This window comes from Pteropus medius, unplaced genomic scaffold, assembly GCF_902729225.1.
Source record: "Pteropus medius unplaced genomic scaffold, Ma_sr-lr_union100, whole genome shotgun sequence".
Lineage (NCBI taxonomy): Eukaryota > Metazoa > Chordata > Mammalia > Chiroptera > Pteropodidae > Pteropus > Pteropus medius.
Window position 1 is genome coordinate 51,897,799 of NW_024349800.1, and position 19,412 is coordinate 51,917,210.

The 19,412-nt window shown below is 31.4% G+C and overlaps 1 protein-coding gene across 4 annotated transcripts in view; it reads left to right on the forward strand.

Moving 5' to 3' along the window:
* ATAD2B (ATPase family AAA domain containing 2B) overlaps positions 1-19,412 on the forward strand; it is a 107,793-nt gene that overhangs the window by 24,713 nt on the left and 63,668 nt on the right. For all 4 annotated transcript variants that reach the window (XM_039887725.1, XM_039887727.1, XM_039887728.1 and 1 more), the window contains exons 8-14: positions 102-177; positions 1,295-1,393; positions 2,954-3,065; positions 5,153-5,268; positions 6,724-6,898; positions 9,741-9,829; positions 16,964-17,123. In XM_039887725.1, the coding sequence (XP_039743659.1) occupies positions 102-177; positions 1,295-1,393; positions 2,954-3,065; positions 5,153-5,268; positions 6,724-6,898; positions 9,741-9,829; positions 16,964-17,123 (827 nt within the window). The remainder of the gene's footprint in view (positions 1-101; positions 178-1,294; positions 1,394-2,953; positions 3,066-5,152; positions 5,269-6,723; positions 6,899-9,740; positions 9,830-16,963; positions 17,124-19,412) is intronic.

The window sequence follows — 19,412 nt, forward strand, 5'->3', positions numbered from 1 at the left end:
TTCTATTCAGAAAGTTAACAGAAGTAATTTCTACCCCTAAATATATCAACTCATCAATTTGTTATTAGTTATTTCTATGTTATCCTGTTTTTTTCTTTAAGTACCAGCTCATCAGAAAAAGAGGGAAAACACACTGTTTGATATTCACAGATCTCCAGCAAGAAGAAGTCATATCAGGTATGTTTTGTTGGTTTTTGAAAGGAGGAAATATTTACATGTCATTAAATAATACATAACATATAATGCCTTGTAATTACAATATAGATACTGTTGGTATTAATGATAATGCCAGTGAGGGACTAAATAGCTTTTTTCTTTCTTTAATTAGTGTCTAATAGTTTTATCCTACATGTGACTATTACCTTCCTGATTCAGTTTGCCTGGAGTAGTCAGTTTTAACAGTTATGTTCTCTAAAGCTACATGGCTCTTTGGTCTCAGTAGAGTTGAATCTAAGTGACTCACATTGCTTTCATTTGAAGCATTGGTTCAGTTAGTCTTTGCTACTTTTTTTTTCTTTTTCCCCTTTCTTTTACATGTAGGTACAAAGGAGACTTTTTTGTTTTTGAAATTTATCTTGTCTATATGTTTTATGAAAAGGTAATATATTCCCCATGGCTCAAAAAAAAATTTAAAAACGAACACGAAAAGCTTTTTTTCTAGTCTCAATAGTCTCTCATTTTTTCATAGTAATACTGTTATTAGTTTATATCTCCTTTGAGAATATGTTTATATATATATATGTGCAAATACATATATTGTTACCCTTTCTTTTTACATAGAATGTACTGTGTACGTTGTCCTACACCTTGTTTTTTTTTTCACTTAAATTACTTTAACTGTCAAAATAGTGAAATTTCACATATTTATAGTTTTACATAGTATTACATTTATAGATATACCGTAATTTAAAAACTAGTCCTTTATTGAGAAGATAGTTGTTTTCAGTCTTTCGATATTACAAAATATGATATAATAAATACCTTTGCATAATCATCATTTTACATGTGCATAAGTATGTTTGTAGGACAAATTTGTTGCTTGACTGCCTTCCTGAACTATCCTATTTAAAAAATTGTAGCCTCTCTATTTTCTTCCTTTTTTTCTTTCTCTGTGGAATTTACTATGTTCGTACTTTATGTCTACTGCATGAGTGCAAAGATCTTAATAAATATTTGCCGAATGAATGGATGAATATAGCTATTTTCTACTAATTGTGGAAATGATGCTTACAATGTGTTTTTAAAAGCCATTTGCTGCTGTAATGATTTTAAAGATTTTACTTTCTTTAAATAGAAGAAAGAAGCATGCCATTCATAGTAGTGACACAACTTCTTCTGATGAAGAACGCTTTGAAAGAAGGAAATCAAAGAGCATGGCAAGAGCAAGAAATAGGTTAGTAAATTTTTTATTGTTTTTTCCCTGGTGGAAAAAAGGATAAACAGTTTTTATTTTTTGAATGGGATTCTCATCTGTACTAGCATTTTGCTAATACTGATATTCCGCACATATTTTAGACTAGAGTAATGCACTGACTTGGTTTTTATTTTGTAATTCTTGGAGTTGACATCTAACCTTGGGAAACTTTCCATAAATTACTTACTTTGTAAGAACTCAATAAAATAGTATGCAGAAGGTAAAGGAAGAGCCACCAGGAAGAGGCCAACTTCTATGGCAATCTTTTTCTCTGTACCTCTCCTCTAATCCAAAGTCATTTAATGAGCCGATTTTAGATGCTTGTAATGATTACATCTTTAAGAGTAAGATTTGGTTTCTAATAGAATTATCTCAGGAGCCCTTGTTTTTTTTTATTGGAAAAATTGTTTTATTTTTGGTTGAATGAGTATCTCTGATGATCTTTGCTTAACTAGAGTAAATGATTGATTACTACATGGCTTACTAAAACCACTAAAGTGTTCACTGGGGGAGAGAATCAGTATTATGTCTAGTAAATAGTTAAAAGCACCAAATTATAATTTATTTCTTAAAATTTGAGTTAATTTTCTAGCTTATATTTATAATACTAAAGATAAATTATAGTTAGAAAATTTACATTGGCAAAGCATTTATATAATTTGGCATTATGTATCTGTTGTAGAAATACCAAGCTTTCAGTTGGCAGGTCTTGGAAACAAGTTTGGATTGGTGTAGACTGTATGCTGACAAGAATTCCTCATGCAGATGATGGGAAGAAGATATAAGAGAAAAATCTAAGTTTAAATAAAGGAATTTGATGCCAGTTTAATATGAACTATGTAGATATCTGCTTTGGAATTATATTTTTAAGAGAAGTTAGGATTCAGAAATGTCAATGAAATTACATTCAGTGTAGAAGCTATACTTTCTTGAGGCTCTTTATGTGATTTTTTTGGTGTTTACCTAAGATTAAAAGAGGAAGTCGATTATATTTTCTTAAGGGTAATAAAATTAAATGATACAGTATAGAATTTTAAGTCTCTAAAGAACTATTTTAAGGTAGTTACACAAAAGATAAAGCTTAGTTTTCAAAATGTCACCTAGACTTGGTTTCCTTTGAATAAAACATAAAGAAATTTTCTCAGTTGCGTAAACCATGTAGACATATCCACGTAGTATCTGAGGATAAATTTAAATATTACAATAAAGCTTGAGTTCATTTAATGCCATATATTACAATGCATATAGTCAATTTATTTTTATTTTATGCTTGTATAATAATAAAGAATATCAGGTAAGTTAAGTTTTTTTAAGTTAGAATAGATTGGGCTTTTCAGACAAATAGATTAATGATCCTGATTATCTGGTATTTTTGGTTTATTGAAAGAATTTAGAAAAAGTAGTTTAAAAGTATGAAATCCTTTATTTTCTGGGTTATGAGAAAAAGGAGAAAGGTGAAATATGTTAGACTTAAACTTATTTTGACATTAAAAATGTGAAACTTTGAATGCTGTTTACTCGAATTTTTATGAATTTCAGATGTTTACCTATGAACTTAAGAACAGAAGATTTAGCTAGTGGTATTCTCCGAGAACGTGTCAAAGTAGGTGCAAGCTTGGCTGATGTTGATCCAATGAACATTGATAAATCAGTAAGTTTGTAAATGTTTTTCTAAAAGTTTTTAATGTTTATTTTTAAAGATTATTTCTTGTTTCTAAAGCCATACACAATAAAAGAAAACCTAGATATCACTATTATTAGTGTTTTGATTTATGTATTTTGGAACCTAGCACTCTGGTCACATGTGATACTTATTCAAGTTTTTCTATTTCAGTATTACTGGAGTATATAATGAAAAATGTGTAGGAAACGAGGCCGACGAATATGGCAAGGCCCCATAAACCATGATAACCAATGGGGTATTGTTAAAGCTGCTTAGGTTTCATGATCAGATTTTAGACAGATCACTGTTGTCTGTTAAGTAGGTAATGAATTAGAGGGAAGCAAGGCTGACGTTAGGGAGACTGGTTTGTAGTTGTAACCTAGTAATCTAGAGTGATGGTCATGGTAGAATGTAGGGTAATGATGGAAGGAAGTCGCATATGGATTCGATGGAATTCAGGAGAGAATTCAGATGTGACAGAATTTGGTGAATTAATTCCTTTTGGGGAATGAGGGAGAAAAACAAGTTGAATTCATTACTCAGGTTTCTGGCTTAAGCAACTGGGTGGGATAATGGATGGCTTCATTTTCTGAAGTAGGGAACATAAGGAATATGTATTTGCGGTGTGAAGATGATTTAGTTATAGACATGTTTAGATATCTGTGGCACATCACAAATTAAAGTAGTTTGTTAGAAATGGTTATTTTTTGGCATTAACTAGAAATATCTGGGCTAGAAATTTGGATATGGGTCACTGATATAAAGATAGTTGAGGTGATTAAAGAAAATGGATAGTAGCATGCAGGGAAAGTATGTAGCATGAAAAGAGAGACGATTTAGAGGCCACGGTAGATTCTTATTGTTAGAATCTTTTTTAGGGGATACTTTGCAATAAGGGTATTGTATAACCAAGAATGTATTCAGTATTTTTTTGTTGTTTTCATAAACCTATTCAACATAATTTAAGTGATTCTTATATAAGAGACTAAAGTTATCAAATGGAGTTGTGTATATATTTAAAAATGAAATGTTAGCTACCTCCAATCTAAAGCATAGGGAAAATACTTATTTGTGAGTACCTAAGGAAATTTCCGAATTGCATGTCTAACAGTTCACATTCTCAGCAGACTTTACCTTATGGTCTTTGCTTATTTGGTTTAGCAGCATCTTACTTTCTCGAATCTAGGTGTTTCTGCAAGTCAATTAGAGTAATTTATGTCTTTAAAATTTGATATCATATATAAGAAAATTTAGCTTCTCTTAGAATATTTCTTTAATTTAAACTCTGTATTTTTCTAGATTACTTAAGTTTTTTCTATCATAGTAAGATAGTCATTGTAAAACATTTTCAGTACCGTAACAGAATAGAGAAGCAGGGAAAGAAATCTCCCAGAACCCCATGGCAGTCAGTTAACATTTTTTGCACTATTTGCTTCAAGCGCTTTCTTCTATACAGTTTTTTAATTTACACAAAGTCTTTTAGATATTTAAACTGTTGATGGGTGGGAGGAATAATCTCCGTTGCTTCTTGTGCTAGATCAGTGTTTCTCAAACTGTTTTTTCACTGTTGTCTCCTACGGAGAAAAATTTCTCCTGTCTAGATAAATTAGTATTAAAGGTTAAGATTTTGTCAGGTAAAGGTGAACTTCGGAGGGTCACAGACCATTGTAATAGCCAAGATATTTTTTACCTTATTCCGGAACTAATTTTTGTTCCCTTGGGGGCGATATTGCCCCTGTTGAGAATACATTGAGAGATATTTTGAAAGGCATTTAAATTAGTAGTGTGTACATACAGCATAATGTCTCCTATAAATACCCATTAAAGTATTAGACTGGGCATTAATCTTGCTCCTTAGTTACTAGGAGATTAAAGAATGGTACCTTTGGCTGGACTGAATCTAAACTTGAATTTTACTGCCAACTTTATTTTTTTACACTTACTGCAAAAGTGTAATTTTTGAACTTTATTTTTAACAGTTCCTGCTGAAGGCATGTATTTCTGAATCATATATTTTAAAAACTTTGTAAACACTGAAAATTATTGCATGTTAAACTTTTATCCTTCTTTCCAAGGTGCGGTTTGATAGCATAGGTGGATTGAGCCATCATATTCATGCACTAAAGGAAATGGTAGTATTCCCACTATTATATCCAGAAATTTTTGAAAAATTTAAAATTCAGCCTCCAAGGTAAGTATAATTGCTGTTAATTTATCAAATTTCAGTTGTAAATGATTATAAACATAAATATTTCATATGTGTTCAGTGTGTTGTGGTAATGAGAATTAAGAAAGAATGTTATTTTTTAGGGCTATTAAGACTGTGGTACTGTGTTCTTGAAGTTTACATTTCAGCATTTAAGAGTCAGATACAAGATGGGATTCTTTATGCAGGCCTTGAATATACAAGTAGATTGCCCAAACGAATTTTCCTTTATTTGGCTTCCTAAGAGCGTTGAGCTTGATGCTCTATGTTGTTCAGTCTTTGGAAGCACAATTCAATGAAGTGTTTCTTTGTCTTAATGAGGGGGTATTTTGAAATGGTAAGCATGATCATTTATTTTTATGATTGGATTAATTGAGTTTGATTATAAGGTGTGGTTAGCTAGTTAAATATTAGAAAAGGCTGAGAAATTATGTTAAAGTTGGGAAGAATAAAACATTCTGAAAAAGTACATATATAGACTGTAGATTTAAACTGTTAAATATTTCTTTTCATTTAATAAGAGGTACTTTTTATTCAGATTTGGCTCTAATTTATGTAGAAAATCTTATTAAAGAGTCATCTCTGGTGTGAAAAGTTGATCTATAATTCTACAGTGGCTTTTTGAAATCATAATAACTTTGTCATATCATGTAAATTTAAATTGAATTTTAAAAATAATTATTACTTTTCCAAAGCTATTAAAGTATAACCTTGAGAAAAACTTAAATAAAACAGAGTTACAAGGAGAAAGTATTATAGTAGAAGGTACTCTAACGCTTTAGGGATGAACAATTTTGTATATGCTTTACAGGTTTCTTTTATACATATATGCCTATATTAAATTTATATTTTGCCTGTACCGTGCACTTATAAACACAATGTAAATGAGATTATTCAGTACTCATATAGCTTTTCACTCTACAGTATATTTTAGATACCTTTCCATACTAATAATGTGTATTATTCTTTTTGATACTATACTATTTTATTATATATATATAACTATTTGTCCCTTATTAATCGATAGCATTTTAATTTTTTAAGTTTTTCACAATTAAAAATAATGCTCTATTGAGAATTCATTTAACATTTTTTAAATAACATTCTTTTGAGTATTTATATATGATACGTTCTAAGATGTGAAATTTCTGAGTCACAGGGAAAAAAACTTGAAAATTTTGATGTATCTTGCCCAATTACTCATTATTCTGATTTAACTATTTTTTTGCCATACCAAAGCTTGGTGCTCTGAGAATATCCTTGAGTACCCTCAGCAAAGTGAAACTTTTTCCTGTATACTACAAGAGCTTTATCAGTGTCTAATAATGATAATATACATTAATCAAAAATTATTTTGGAGTTGTATCCTTTTATATTGGTAATTAATGGTAGTGATGACATTAATTTACTTTTATTGATTTTTTTTTTTTATTCCTCCAGGGGCTGTTTGTTTTATGGCCCTCCTGGCACAGGCAAAACCTTGGTTGCCAGAGCATTAGCTAATGAATGCAGTCAAGGAGACAAAAAGGTGGCTTTTTTTATGCGAAAAGGAGCAGACTGTCTGAGCAAATGGGTCGGTGAATCAGAACGGCAACTTAGGCTTCTTTTTGATCAGGTAGGTGAAATCAGCTAATATGAGAATATCTTCTTTAGAATATTTAATACATTTAGTTTGTAAATGCAAACTTAATGAGGAGGCATATTTTTTAATCAGTATGTTAAATTTAGGATCAATAATCTGAATTTGACTGCCTTAGAGGTGTTTAATAGCAGTTTTACTAGTACCAATTTAAGATGATTCATGAAACATTGAGGTGGCTAACAGGTGTAATACCATGTGAGGTGCTTTTGAGAACCCTGATTATAACATATATATCATTAGATCATAATCTAATGGACGAAGTACAACAAGCTTAAAAAATTTAACTTCTGTGTAAGAAATTGCACAGAGCAGTATATTATTTATTTTCATCAGGTATAGATATGGTGCTAGAAGAGTTCAGTAATAAATGAATGCTTATGAAAGACACAGTAAGGTGAGTGAATACGTGTAGGCTATCTTTATTTTTAACAGTAACTTTAAAAATATTATTTTCTAATACTTATAAAAATTAGTCCTGTTATAAATTCACTTTTGATTGAGCTAGTGAATGCAGTCATTCATATTTGTCAGTACAACTTATATTTTATTATGGCTAAGGAAATTCACATGAAATTTTAAAAAATGCTTTCAACAAGCATTTATTGAGTTCCCATTACTGAGTTGATGTGTGTCAAAGTCCTTTGAAATTGGTAAAGCACTTCAAATATTATTTTTAGTTATTATTAGAAAGAGGAATAAGATACAATTCTTACCTTCAAGATGCTCAGTGTCTATTGAGAAGTCAAATATATGCAGTTTATATGCTTCAAGAGAGTTTAATAATAATTGAAATATATAAATATAGAATAATATTGGTGGACAAGGGAAAAATTAGCTTGGGAATGCTGACATATTGTCTAGTGACTTAATTTTTGACAGTTAAACTTTTAGCCACTCCTTTCTGGGAGTAAGACTGTCCTTTGGTTTTATTTAAAACCATAGCATAAATCATGTTGCTTTTAAAATTGAAATTTACTTTATTTGTTTTGTAGTTTTATTTATAGGCAAGAGTAATGGAAATGTTTACTTTCTTTTTTTAAAAAAATTACTGATCGTTATTATTGTCTTTTTAAATGAATTTAATTCCTAAATTAAAATTTGCACTAAATAAAATGAACGAAGTATAATGTATTGGCTAAGAGTTTGGCCTTTGGTGTCAGTAAAATGTTAGTTTATATCTAGCTTTGCTGTTAAGTAGGTAACTTTAAGTAAATGAAAGCATCTGATCTTTAGTTTCCTCTTCTATAAAATAGGGGAAATAATACCTATCTCACTGGACTACTGTGAGATTTTACTGAAAAAAAGAATGTGAAGCGTGTATCACAGTGACCGGCTTATAATACAGTGTACTTTCTTTCTGCAATTCTGTGAGGCTGTAGTTCTAAAAAAGAGCTGTGTGTCATGTATATAAAAGTAATTATCAAATATTTACAGTTTTCCTTTTATTACATAATTCTTGTCTTTAAAATTTTTTTCCTAAAACCTAAGTTTTGTGGTTGAATTGTCCTTCATTTCAAATTATGAGAGAACACTGGAAGTTTAATGCATATCATATCAGTCAGGGAAATATGAAAAATTTGTATTCATTCTTTAGGAAGCTGTCCTTCCTGTGAACTACAATTTCTAGAAGTAATTTTGAAACATAAATAAACTATATTGAGTAAATTGTACAAATAAGGACTTTTCATATGTAATCTAATATTCATTTACCTTAAATCAAATTAAGTTCCTGCTAGATCTAAGATTTAAGTGAGAAAAATGACACTGTGAAAGTACCAGAAGAAAACTCAGGAGAATTTGGTTTGTCTGAATTGGAAGTCTAACTGTGCAAGAAAAGACCCACTAGATAATTTTTTTAAGGTTCTGAATGGTAAAATATTGTAAGCAAAACCAAAAGATAAATGGTACCCTTTGCAGAAAAATATTTGCATTTCCTTTCACAGAGAGAGGTGTAATTTTTTAAATAAATAGCTTCTAGAAATCAGTAAGCAAAAGGCCAGGAATCCAATAGAAAAATTGGCAAAGGATACAAACAGAACCCTCATAGAAAAAGCAATATAAATGGCTCTTAAACATATGAAAGTGCTCATCTTTATTGATAGTAGAAATAAAAATTAGAGTGAAACTGAGATACAATTTTTTGTACTAAAAAAGATCCAGAAGTTTGATAATACCTTGTTAGTGAGCACTCTTAAATATTGCTGGCAAAAGGGTAAATTGGCACATAAATGGGAGGCAATTTGCAAATGTCTGACTAAATTAGAAATGACACATGCCTTTTGAAACAGTAGTTCTACTTTTAGAATTTACTATATTGATAAGTTTATACTCATGGGAAATGTTAAATGTACACAAATACTTATTCAAGCATTGTTGATAATAGGGGACTAGTGTAATTATGGCACATTCACACACCATTTTGCAGCTGTTAAAAAGAATTTGGCAAGTCTTATGTAGTTATATAGAAGCCAATTAAAATATATTGTTTCTGAAAATAGGCTGTGTTATATGATTACGCAATGTGTCTAGTGTTTAAAATGCATTAAATAAAATAAAAGCAGTGTGTTTCAAAAGATACTTTTTTGTGTATGTGTATAAATGGTATTTATGAAAGAATAAACTGAAAACAGATCCTACTGGGAGAAGACCTTGTGGTTAGAGACAGGGTGATAAGGAGATATCCTTTTTACTCTTATCTTTTTTACCTGCTGCATGTTGTGTCATTTGCTTATATTAGCTATTAAGAAAACATAATAATTAAAATTTAAAAATGGAAACTAATACAGTAAGTGATAGTTTTTTCTTTTTATACTAGGCATATTTGATGAGACCTTCTATAATATTTTTTGATGAAATAGATGGATTAGCTCCAGTGCGCTCTAGCAGACAAGATCAAATCCACAGGTAATTTTTCCTAATCTGATTATGTTGGATTCTTTTCACTCATTGACACAGAATTTAGCCTTAGTCCTTGGATGAGTACTGTGAGGCTTATAAAATGTGATCTGTGTCCTTGAGGAAGACTTTTTTCACTTAGCACAAGGGTCTGCAAATAACAGTCTGTGGGCCAGTCTAGCCTCCTGTCTGTTTTTGTAAATGATGTTTTGTTGGAGCACTGCTATGTTTATTTTTTGATTATATATGACTGCTTTTGCACTATAAGAGTAGAGCTGAGTTATGAAAGAAATATATGGCTTGTGAAGCCTAAAACATTTACTTTCTGGCTCTTTATAGAAAAAGTTGCCTAATCTTGACTTAGCATAATGTTTTTGAAATTTATCCATGTCATGTGTACTAATATTTTGCTCCTTTTCATTTCTGAGTAGTATTCCTTGGAGAGTATATATATGTATGTGTACCACAATTTATTTGTTAATCCACATGATGGAGATTTCCTTTGCTTCTATTTTTGGCTATTATGATAATGCTACTGTGAACATTTGCATACACATTTTCCTGTGGATGTGTTTTCATTTCTATTGGGTAAATACCTAAGAGAGGATTAGCTAGGTCCTAGGGTGAATGTATGTTTTCTGGAGTGGCTGTACCATTTTTTGTTCTTACCTGTAATGTATGAGAATTTGGGTTACTCCTGTAATGTATGAGAATTTGGGTTACTTATTCTTGCAAACATTTAGTATTATTATTCTCTTTAACTTTAACCATTCTTTTGGGTGTGTAGTAGTGGATTAATTTGCATTTTCCTGATAACTAATATTAAGCATCTTTGCAAACAAAAATATCCCATTTGGATATTTTTGTTTTGTGAAATATCTGTTAAAATCTATAACTGCTTTTTTTAAAAAAAGAAATCAGATTGTATGTCTTATTGTGTTGTAAGATTATGTAAGAGTTCTGTTGTCATCTTTATAATATATCCATTTCTCAGACTGTTTTTAATATCTTTTTTATCACTGGTTTTGTGCAGTTCGTTTAGTGATGTTCTTTGGTAGACTTTTCTCATTCTTGGATTGAGCTGCATAAGTCTGTGAGCTGCTTGTTTTCATCACAGTTGTAACATTTTTGGCCATGATTTCTTAAAATATTTTTTCCGTCTCCTTGTCTCTGTCTCTTCTGGTGGCCTTTAATTACATGTACATTAAGTTGCTTGTTGCAGTCCCACAGTTCATTGACCATTTGTTAATTTTGCTCTAAACTGTATTTTCTGTTTAATTTGGCATAGTTTTAATTGCTCTGTCTTCTAGTTAACTGATCTTTTCTTCTTCAATGTCTAAATCTGTTGTTAATCCTGTTGTATTTTTTGACATAACATATTTTTGTTTTTATCTCTGGATGTTCTGTTTGGGTCTGTTTTGTATCTTATTTGTGCAGATATAAGAAACTTTTCAGCATATGGAATGTGGTTGTAATAATTTCCTTATCTGCCTATTCTAATATCTTAGTTCTGGTTTGCTTTAATTCAATTGCTTTTTCTCATTATGGGACTGTATTTTCTGTTTCTTTGTATACCTGGCAATTTTTATTGGAAGCCAGACATTATAATTTTTGTCTTATTGATATGATATTATAAATAAATATTTTTGAGAGGTTTTTTTTAGAGAGGGGACACAGTAAACTTACTTAAAAACAATCTGAGTGTTTTGAATGGTGCTTTTTAAGTTTGTTATGTGGGTCTAGAGTAGCCTTCAGTGAAGGGCTAATTATTCTCTACTAATAAAGTAGAGTCTTTCTGTGCGTTATATGCAATGGCCCATGAGTCATGAGATGTACCACTCTGGCTCGTGGCAATATTCCTGGTTCTCTCTGAGTGTAAAGTACTGTTACTTCTATCCCTTCTGGGTATTTTTTTCCCTAAGCCTTGAGTAAATTCCTCACATGCATGCACTGGTCCATATTTAGCTGAAGTCTTGAAGGACTTTGTGTACATTTCCTGAGTTCACTCTCTGTGCATTGGTCTCCTCTCTGGTACTCTTTCCTGTGACCTCCAGTCTTCTTGGTCTCTTTGGAATCTCAGCCCTGTCTCTTCTGCTTAATGGGCCAGCTGATCCCTGCCAGCATTCCATCTCCCCTACATTGCAGTCTATAAGTGGAAAGCCATTAATTGGATCCTTGTTCCCATGCTTCATAATACATGGTTTTATAATTTTTTCTCTTCTACTTGGATAATTATTATTGATCTATCTTTATTCAGTGTAAAGATAGTACATTAACTATCTTTAGTCAGTCTTCACTTTTTCCTTTGTCATATTTATTTTGCTGTTTTGTCCAGCAACACATTTTTATTTCAGAGATTATATTTCTCAGTTGTAGGGCTTACATTTGATTCTTTTTCATTGTTTACATTTTTCTACTGTGACTTTCATCCACTTAAACATATTTCATTTTACTTCATTGAGATTAGTTAATAGTTGCTTTAAAACCCTCTGGTGTTTCAACATCTGGTTCGCTTCACTGTTAGACCACTCAATTTTCTTTTCTCTTGACAATATGTTCTGTTGTTTTGGTTCTTCATTTGTTGAGCAATTTTGGATTGAATCCTGGACATTATTAATGTTAATTTGTGGAGTCTGTGGATTCTATTATTTTCCTTTTGTAAGTAAGTATTTCCTTTGTTTTAGCACATAATTTTCTGGTTTAGGCTTTGAAATACAGACTGTTTCTTGGCTGGTAGCACTGGTCTCCTTTCAGATCTTTTGTGTTTTGCTTAATCCTTTGAATTCTCTGTGCCCTTGTTGTTTGGGATCATTCAGAAATGTGGATGGATAGAGTTTGGGGATGTCCTCACTGGCTCTTGCCCTTGCGGGATCCCACATTCCATAGTGTTAATGGTTTTCTACCTTCTCTTTTTTGAACTCTCAGACTGGAAAAGTAAGGGATTTTCCCACATTATCTTTCTCTCCCATTTACTGTACTTAGCCTCCTGCCAAAAGCCAGAGAGAAGGGAACTTGTTTTCTGTATGTCTCCCTTTCTCCAAATGACCGTGAACTTCCACTGGAATCTATCTCTGCTTCTATCTCTGCTTAGTCACCAGTTCCTTCAGGTATATGCTTGTTTATTATGTATAGGTTTTATAGTTATTTTATGAAGGAGAGCAAGGGGTCATCTGACAGGGTCTTCATCAGACCTGGAAATAGAACCTTTGAGTAGCAAGCGTGCAGGTTTTAATTTCTTGAATAATCACTAATAAAATAGAACATACTGTATAATTTCTAAACTATTAATGAGATATAGAATAATTAAAAGAAGTCAATCCAAAAGTAATCACAAAATGTGATTGTAGATTTAAACCCAAATGTTAAGGGATTGAATTTTTTTTTTTTAAAGACAAAGATTGTCAGAGTGGGGAAAACAAAATATAATGCTGTTTCATTTTTAAGAGACACATCTACATATAAGGACACAGAGAAGTGACAAAATTGTGGGGGAAAAGCTCACAACAGCTTAGAAATATACATAGCAGTGTTATTCATAATAGTCCAAAGATGGAAATAATTCAAATGTCCATCAACTGATAATGGATAAATAAAATGTGGTAATATGTATACAGTGGAGTATTTTTCAGTCTTAAGGAATGAAATTCTGACACATGCTATGCAGGTGTACCTTATACATGTACCATGGATGAACCTTGAAGTCTTTATGCTAAGTAGAATAAGCCGGACACAGTAGGTCACATTTATATAAAATGTCCAGAATAGTCAAATTCATTAAATGGTATAAAAATATCTCAGATAGTAAATACTAACAGAAAGCTGGTATAACTATATTAGTATTAGACAAAATAGACTATAAAGCAGAAAACTATTATATATATAAAGAGGATTAACTTATAATGATGAAAGCTTCAATTTATTAGAGGATGTAGCAATTTAAAATTTGTAATTTCCTAATAACTACATTTCAGACTGTATAAAACAAAAATTGACAGAAAGTGTAAAATAAGAGACAAATTGATAATTATTGGGAGAGCTATCATGTACCTCTCAGTAATTGATAAACCAAATGAGCAAAAAATAAATTAACGCTCTAAAATTATTTGAACAAATAGAAAAACCTATAATGAACATATTTAATGTTGAAAGATGAAAACTTTTAGTCTGGGGAGTTACAAGCATGCCTGCTGTGAATACTTCTCATCAGTGCTGTATGTAGATTCCCATTAGTGTAGTCTGGCAAGACGAAGTCATACAAGGTATGTGTATTGGAGAAGAATAAACACCTCTGTTATCATTTGTAGATGACAATTTTGTAAGTAGAAATTCTAAAGCAATGTTTAGATAACTTCTTAGATGTAGTAATGAGCAAATAGCAAGATTAAACCAATCAACAAGAAAATTTTGTCTTTATACCGGTAATTGTGTAAAAATGAAAAATTGCTATTTACAATCTCCTTAAAAAGACATTGCTAAGAATAAATTTGAAAAGTTCCTTGTTATGTCTCTGAAGAAAATAATAAAAGTTGGTTCAGAAATGTCAAAGAAAGATTAAATAAATGGAGAGAAAGACCATGTTCATGAGTTGGAAGCCAGAATTTTTTTTTTGCAAACAGAAGCGATTTTATTAAGTAAACTAGGCAGAGTAAGATACACTTAGAAGAAGGTTCATGCAGGCAGCTCAATAAAAATCGAGTGCAGGATGACTGAATATTTTTAAGTTGTCTTGTTCTATTATTAATCAATAGATTCACTGTAATCCTGATCAAAATCACAACTTTTTTTGGAGAACTTGATAAAATGATCCTGAAATTTATATGGAAATACAAAGGTTAAGAATAGTGAAGACTTCTGTGGAAGAATAAGGTGGGAGGTCTTGCTCTATACTGGGTTATTAGGCTTCTTAGGGTTAAGATAATTTGATATTGGTGGAAAACTTCACAAATAGACCAGTGAAACAGCCCAGAGCCACATATATGTGAATGTTTGATTTATAATAAAAGGCAGTGCAGTGCTAGTGGGAAAAGGTGACTTTTCAATAAATAATGCTGAGAAAATTGGCTGTTTGGTGAAAAAATAAAACTGGATTTCTCTTCATGTCATATAAAAAAATTCATATAAAAATTAGATTTTAGATTCTTATTTGAAAGAGAATACAAATGCTTTTAGAAGATAATGTAGGAGAAAAGGTTAGAGTAGGCAAGTAGGGCTCAAATATAGTATTAAATAATTTGGACTTTATTTTAAACATAATAGGGGTTACTAAAGGATTTTGATCCAGTCGCTGGTAATTTTAGATTTTTAAAATAAAGTCAACTTTTGGTAGAGTTTAAGCTAGGGTGTAATTCTGTTTCTGGCCATGTTTGAGACTTTGTCTTCCGATAACTGTACAAAACACTTAAAAATGCTGATAATGCCCATCTGTAATTGGAATATACTAAGGAAAAGTTTGATGTTAAATGTTAACTTGTGCTTAAGGATGCTTATTTCTCACTCCTTATATATTGAGTGAGGCACTTTTGTCATTAATTGTTATTCAATAGAAAAGAATAAGCACAAATCTTCCCTATGCATATATACTGGGACTCTGGCATTTTGGTTCCATTTATAGATTTGGGGAACACAGGTAGAACAGTTTAGGAGCAAGAATGATTTCTTTAATATATTGAGCATATTGGAGAAGTTATTTCATGCAGGTGTTAGCAGTAAGAGTAAAGGGGTAGAAGTGAGAACAGTTGGAAAACAGTAGGAAAACCATTGTTACTAGAACTATGGTTTGTTATAAATGAAACATTTTTATTCAGTAATGTTTAAGTTATAGGTTAAAAATCTACTCTAAAATATGCATATTCTAAAGAAATTGTCTAAAAAAGTAGAACAGTAATGTAACTGTAATTCTGTAGGAACTCTAAACATAATATAAATTGTCAGAAATTAATTCCCCTCCCAAGATTTCTTTCTCTTAAAACAGACTGTTGTATTTTTCTTTTTTAAAAACAGCTTTATTGAGATACTACTCACATAAATAGTTCACTCGTTTAAACTGTATGATTCAGTGGCTTTCAGTATATTTACAGAGTTGTGTAACCATTACCACAGTCAATTATAGAACATTTTCATCTCCCCTAAAAGAAACTTTGTACCCGTTAGCCATCACTCTCCAATTTCTTCCTCATTGCCCTCAAACCCTGGGCAACCACTAATATACTTTGAGTTTGTATAGATTTGCCTATTCTAGACTTTTCATATAAATGGAATCATACAGTTTGTGGAGTTGTGTGGGTGGCTTCTTTCAATTAGAATAGATGAAAATTGCAATGTTTTTCAAGGTTGATCCATGTTATAGCATCTGTTAGTACTTCATTTATTTTTATTGACAAATAGTATTTCAGTAAGGATATGCCACATTTTATTTATCCATTCATCAGTTGATGGACATTTGAGTTGCTTCTACTTTTCGGCTATTATGAATAAAGCTATGAACATTTGCGTACAAGTATTCTATGGAATTGCTGGATCTGTGGAAACACTTTGTTTAATTGTCGAAGGAATTATCAGACTGTTTTTCAAAGAGGCACAACATTTTACAGTGTATAAGTGTTCTCATTTCTCCACATTCTTCTATACTATTATTATCTCTCTTTTTGATTATAATCATACTAGTGGGTTTAAAGTGGTTTTGATTTGTATATCCTTGATGACTACTTTTGTATATTTTCTGTGGAGAAATGTCTATTTAAATCTTTTGGCTGTTTTTAAATTTGGTTATTTTTCTTTTTGTTGTTGAGTTGTAATTGTTCTTTATATATTCTGGACCCTAAACTCTCATTAAATATATAATTTGCAAATATTTTCTCCTATTTAGGTTGCCTTTTCACTATCTCGATAGAGCTGTCACCTTTGAAGTAGAAAAACTGTTAATTTTGATGAAGTCCATTTTATCTTTTTTTGTTGCTGCTGTATTTTAGGTGTCTACGAATGTGTTACTTGTGTACTTTTGAAAATTATCTCTGTACATTACTTAATCTTGCATTAAGATGTCATCGTGCTATGATTAACTTAAGACTGGAAAAAGTATAAACAGCAGTTTTTATAATTTTTTCTTTTTTTAGTTTTTAATTTTGTCTGAAAATTTTGTTACAGCTCAATAGTGTCAACCCTCCTTGCTCTCATGGATGGATTAGACAATAGGGGTGAAATTGTTGTTATTGGTGCTACAAACAGACTTGATTCTATAGATCCTGCACTCAGGAGACCTGGTCGTTTTGACAGAGAATTCCTTTTTAACCTGCCTGATCAAAAGGTAAGAGTTTCTGTTTTCAGTACATTAAGATTTATTTGTGATTCCATTATGAAACATATATATACTTTGAGAGTGGTATTTTATGAATTCTCATTTTCAAAATTTTGTGCTTGTGGGATATCTTAGTTAATTCTTAAAACAATCTTGTAATTATTGAGTAATTTAGTCTTTCTAGAAAGTGACAATTTCACAAAATTTATGATTTTTGATAAGAGGAAAACCTTTGATTAGGTTACTATAGATGCTTACTTACTCTTTTCTGTAGTTCTCCTGATTGTTGTAATTATATTGTATGGCAGATTATATGTATCTATTAGCCAAAATAGCTTTGTTCCGATAAAAATAACATTTGTAGAGTATTGGTGGGTTTATGAATAAGAGCGCATTTTCATAAAAATGACCATAACGTCATATTTGATTAAAAGCAGCATGTTATTTATTATAGTTTAGTTTTTAAAAGAATGTGTAATTAAAACAGGACAGTATATAGTCATTGAGTTTATATGTTAAGTGTTATATGAAATACCAAGTTCTTTTTTCCTAATCCTACTTGAAATTTTTATTGGTAGTCTTGGTTTGACCAGTTTAATCATTGACTTGAGAGGGAACGACTAATGAAGAAAAGATACTGTATTTGGCAAGGCTTCCATCTAATTTAATTTGATAAGCCTATAAAATAAGCCTAATTATCAAATAAGCCTAATGATAACATTTATAACATATACCTATATAAATCTAAAGAAAGCAGAGAAGATGCTATATATAAATACATATAGATACACACCCGTCATTGTTTTATGGCTTTGATTTTAGATTTCTATGCAGAATGCTTGGATTATATATATATATATATATATATACGCAAAAGACTTCGTGATTAGGACAGTGAAAAAGACTATAGGGAAATGAAGGCAATGGCTCCACTATGTAGAACAGTTAATACCTCAATTTATGTCAGTCTGCACGGCCACTAGTAGTTGTTTCAGAGTTGGATTGATAATCCAATCTGTAGGCTTTAATTTGGCACCAGGTTTCCATAGCTTTGTCAGGATAGGAAACACAGCATAGATAGTAGCATCTTCATTACCCAAATGCAGCTTCCAAGACTGTATCAATGCACAGAGGTGTGTTTAGTTGTACGAGACAAAGCTCAAGTGGGTGCAGTCTACTTCTGCACGGGGAACATCAGCCATCTTGTTTGGAATATGTTACAGCCGTCCAAAGCATGTCTTTTAGGCTCTACCAGTACATGGGGAGTGTGCTTAGTTCTAAGAGACACAGCCAGTGTTCATTTTGGCACAAGAAAGCCATTACTTTGATTTCCTAATTGTCTTCTTCCTTGTCCTAGTCATGTAGGCCTCAGGGTCTGTATGCCAATCACAGTCTTTATAATTAAGGCGCAACCCACACAAATCATAGATTTAACAGTAAACAAGGTCTTGAACAGCATTGTTCAATTGCATTTTCTGTGGTGATGGAAATGTTCTTTATTTGCATTTCCCATTGAGCAATGTCCATTGTAATAGCCACTAACCACATATGGCTATTGGGCACTTGATTGATCATTATTGTGACTAAAGAACTGAATTTAATGTTTTATTTGATTGAAAAATTAAGATAGTAGCTTAGTATATTGTGCAGCTATGGATCTTGAACATAGTTTTCAACATTAATTTTAACTATGTTTCAAGGAAACTGTGCTGTGAGACCTAAACTAAGGTCATTTTTCTTGGCCTGGGTCTATGGAAAAGGCATGTATTGGCTGTTCACTTTTTTCTTTAGATAATATTTAGGATCACGAGACTAGATGAGGTTACCAAATCCTTTGTCTTAAGGAGCAGTCAGTAAGATAAGAGGAAAACTAGGAGAGTGGGATTCTGAAAGTTAGGTGAAGAAAATGTATGCATGAGAAGAGTATGATTAACTGTGTCAAATGTTGTTAAATCAGATAATCACAAAATTAACTCTTATGTTTAGTATTATATAGGTCATTAGTGTACCTGGTAGGAGTAATTTCAATTGTAGGTGTAGAAAATCTTGACTGGAGTATGGTTAGTGTAAGAGAGAAGAGGAGGGGAGGAATTGGAGATACTTACTGAAAATACCTTGTTATATATTAAATGCTGTCAACTGAGTGCAAGGAGGCTTTGTCTACAAATAAATGGCAAAGATTTATTCCAGGGTCTTAAGATTTGCAAATCAGAAACACAACTAGGCAATACCCAGAGTTCTGAAGAAGAAAGAAAAGCTGAGAGTTCTTATAGTAAAAAGTACATTCTTGATAAGCAT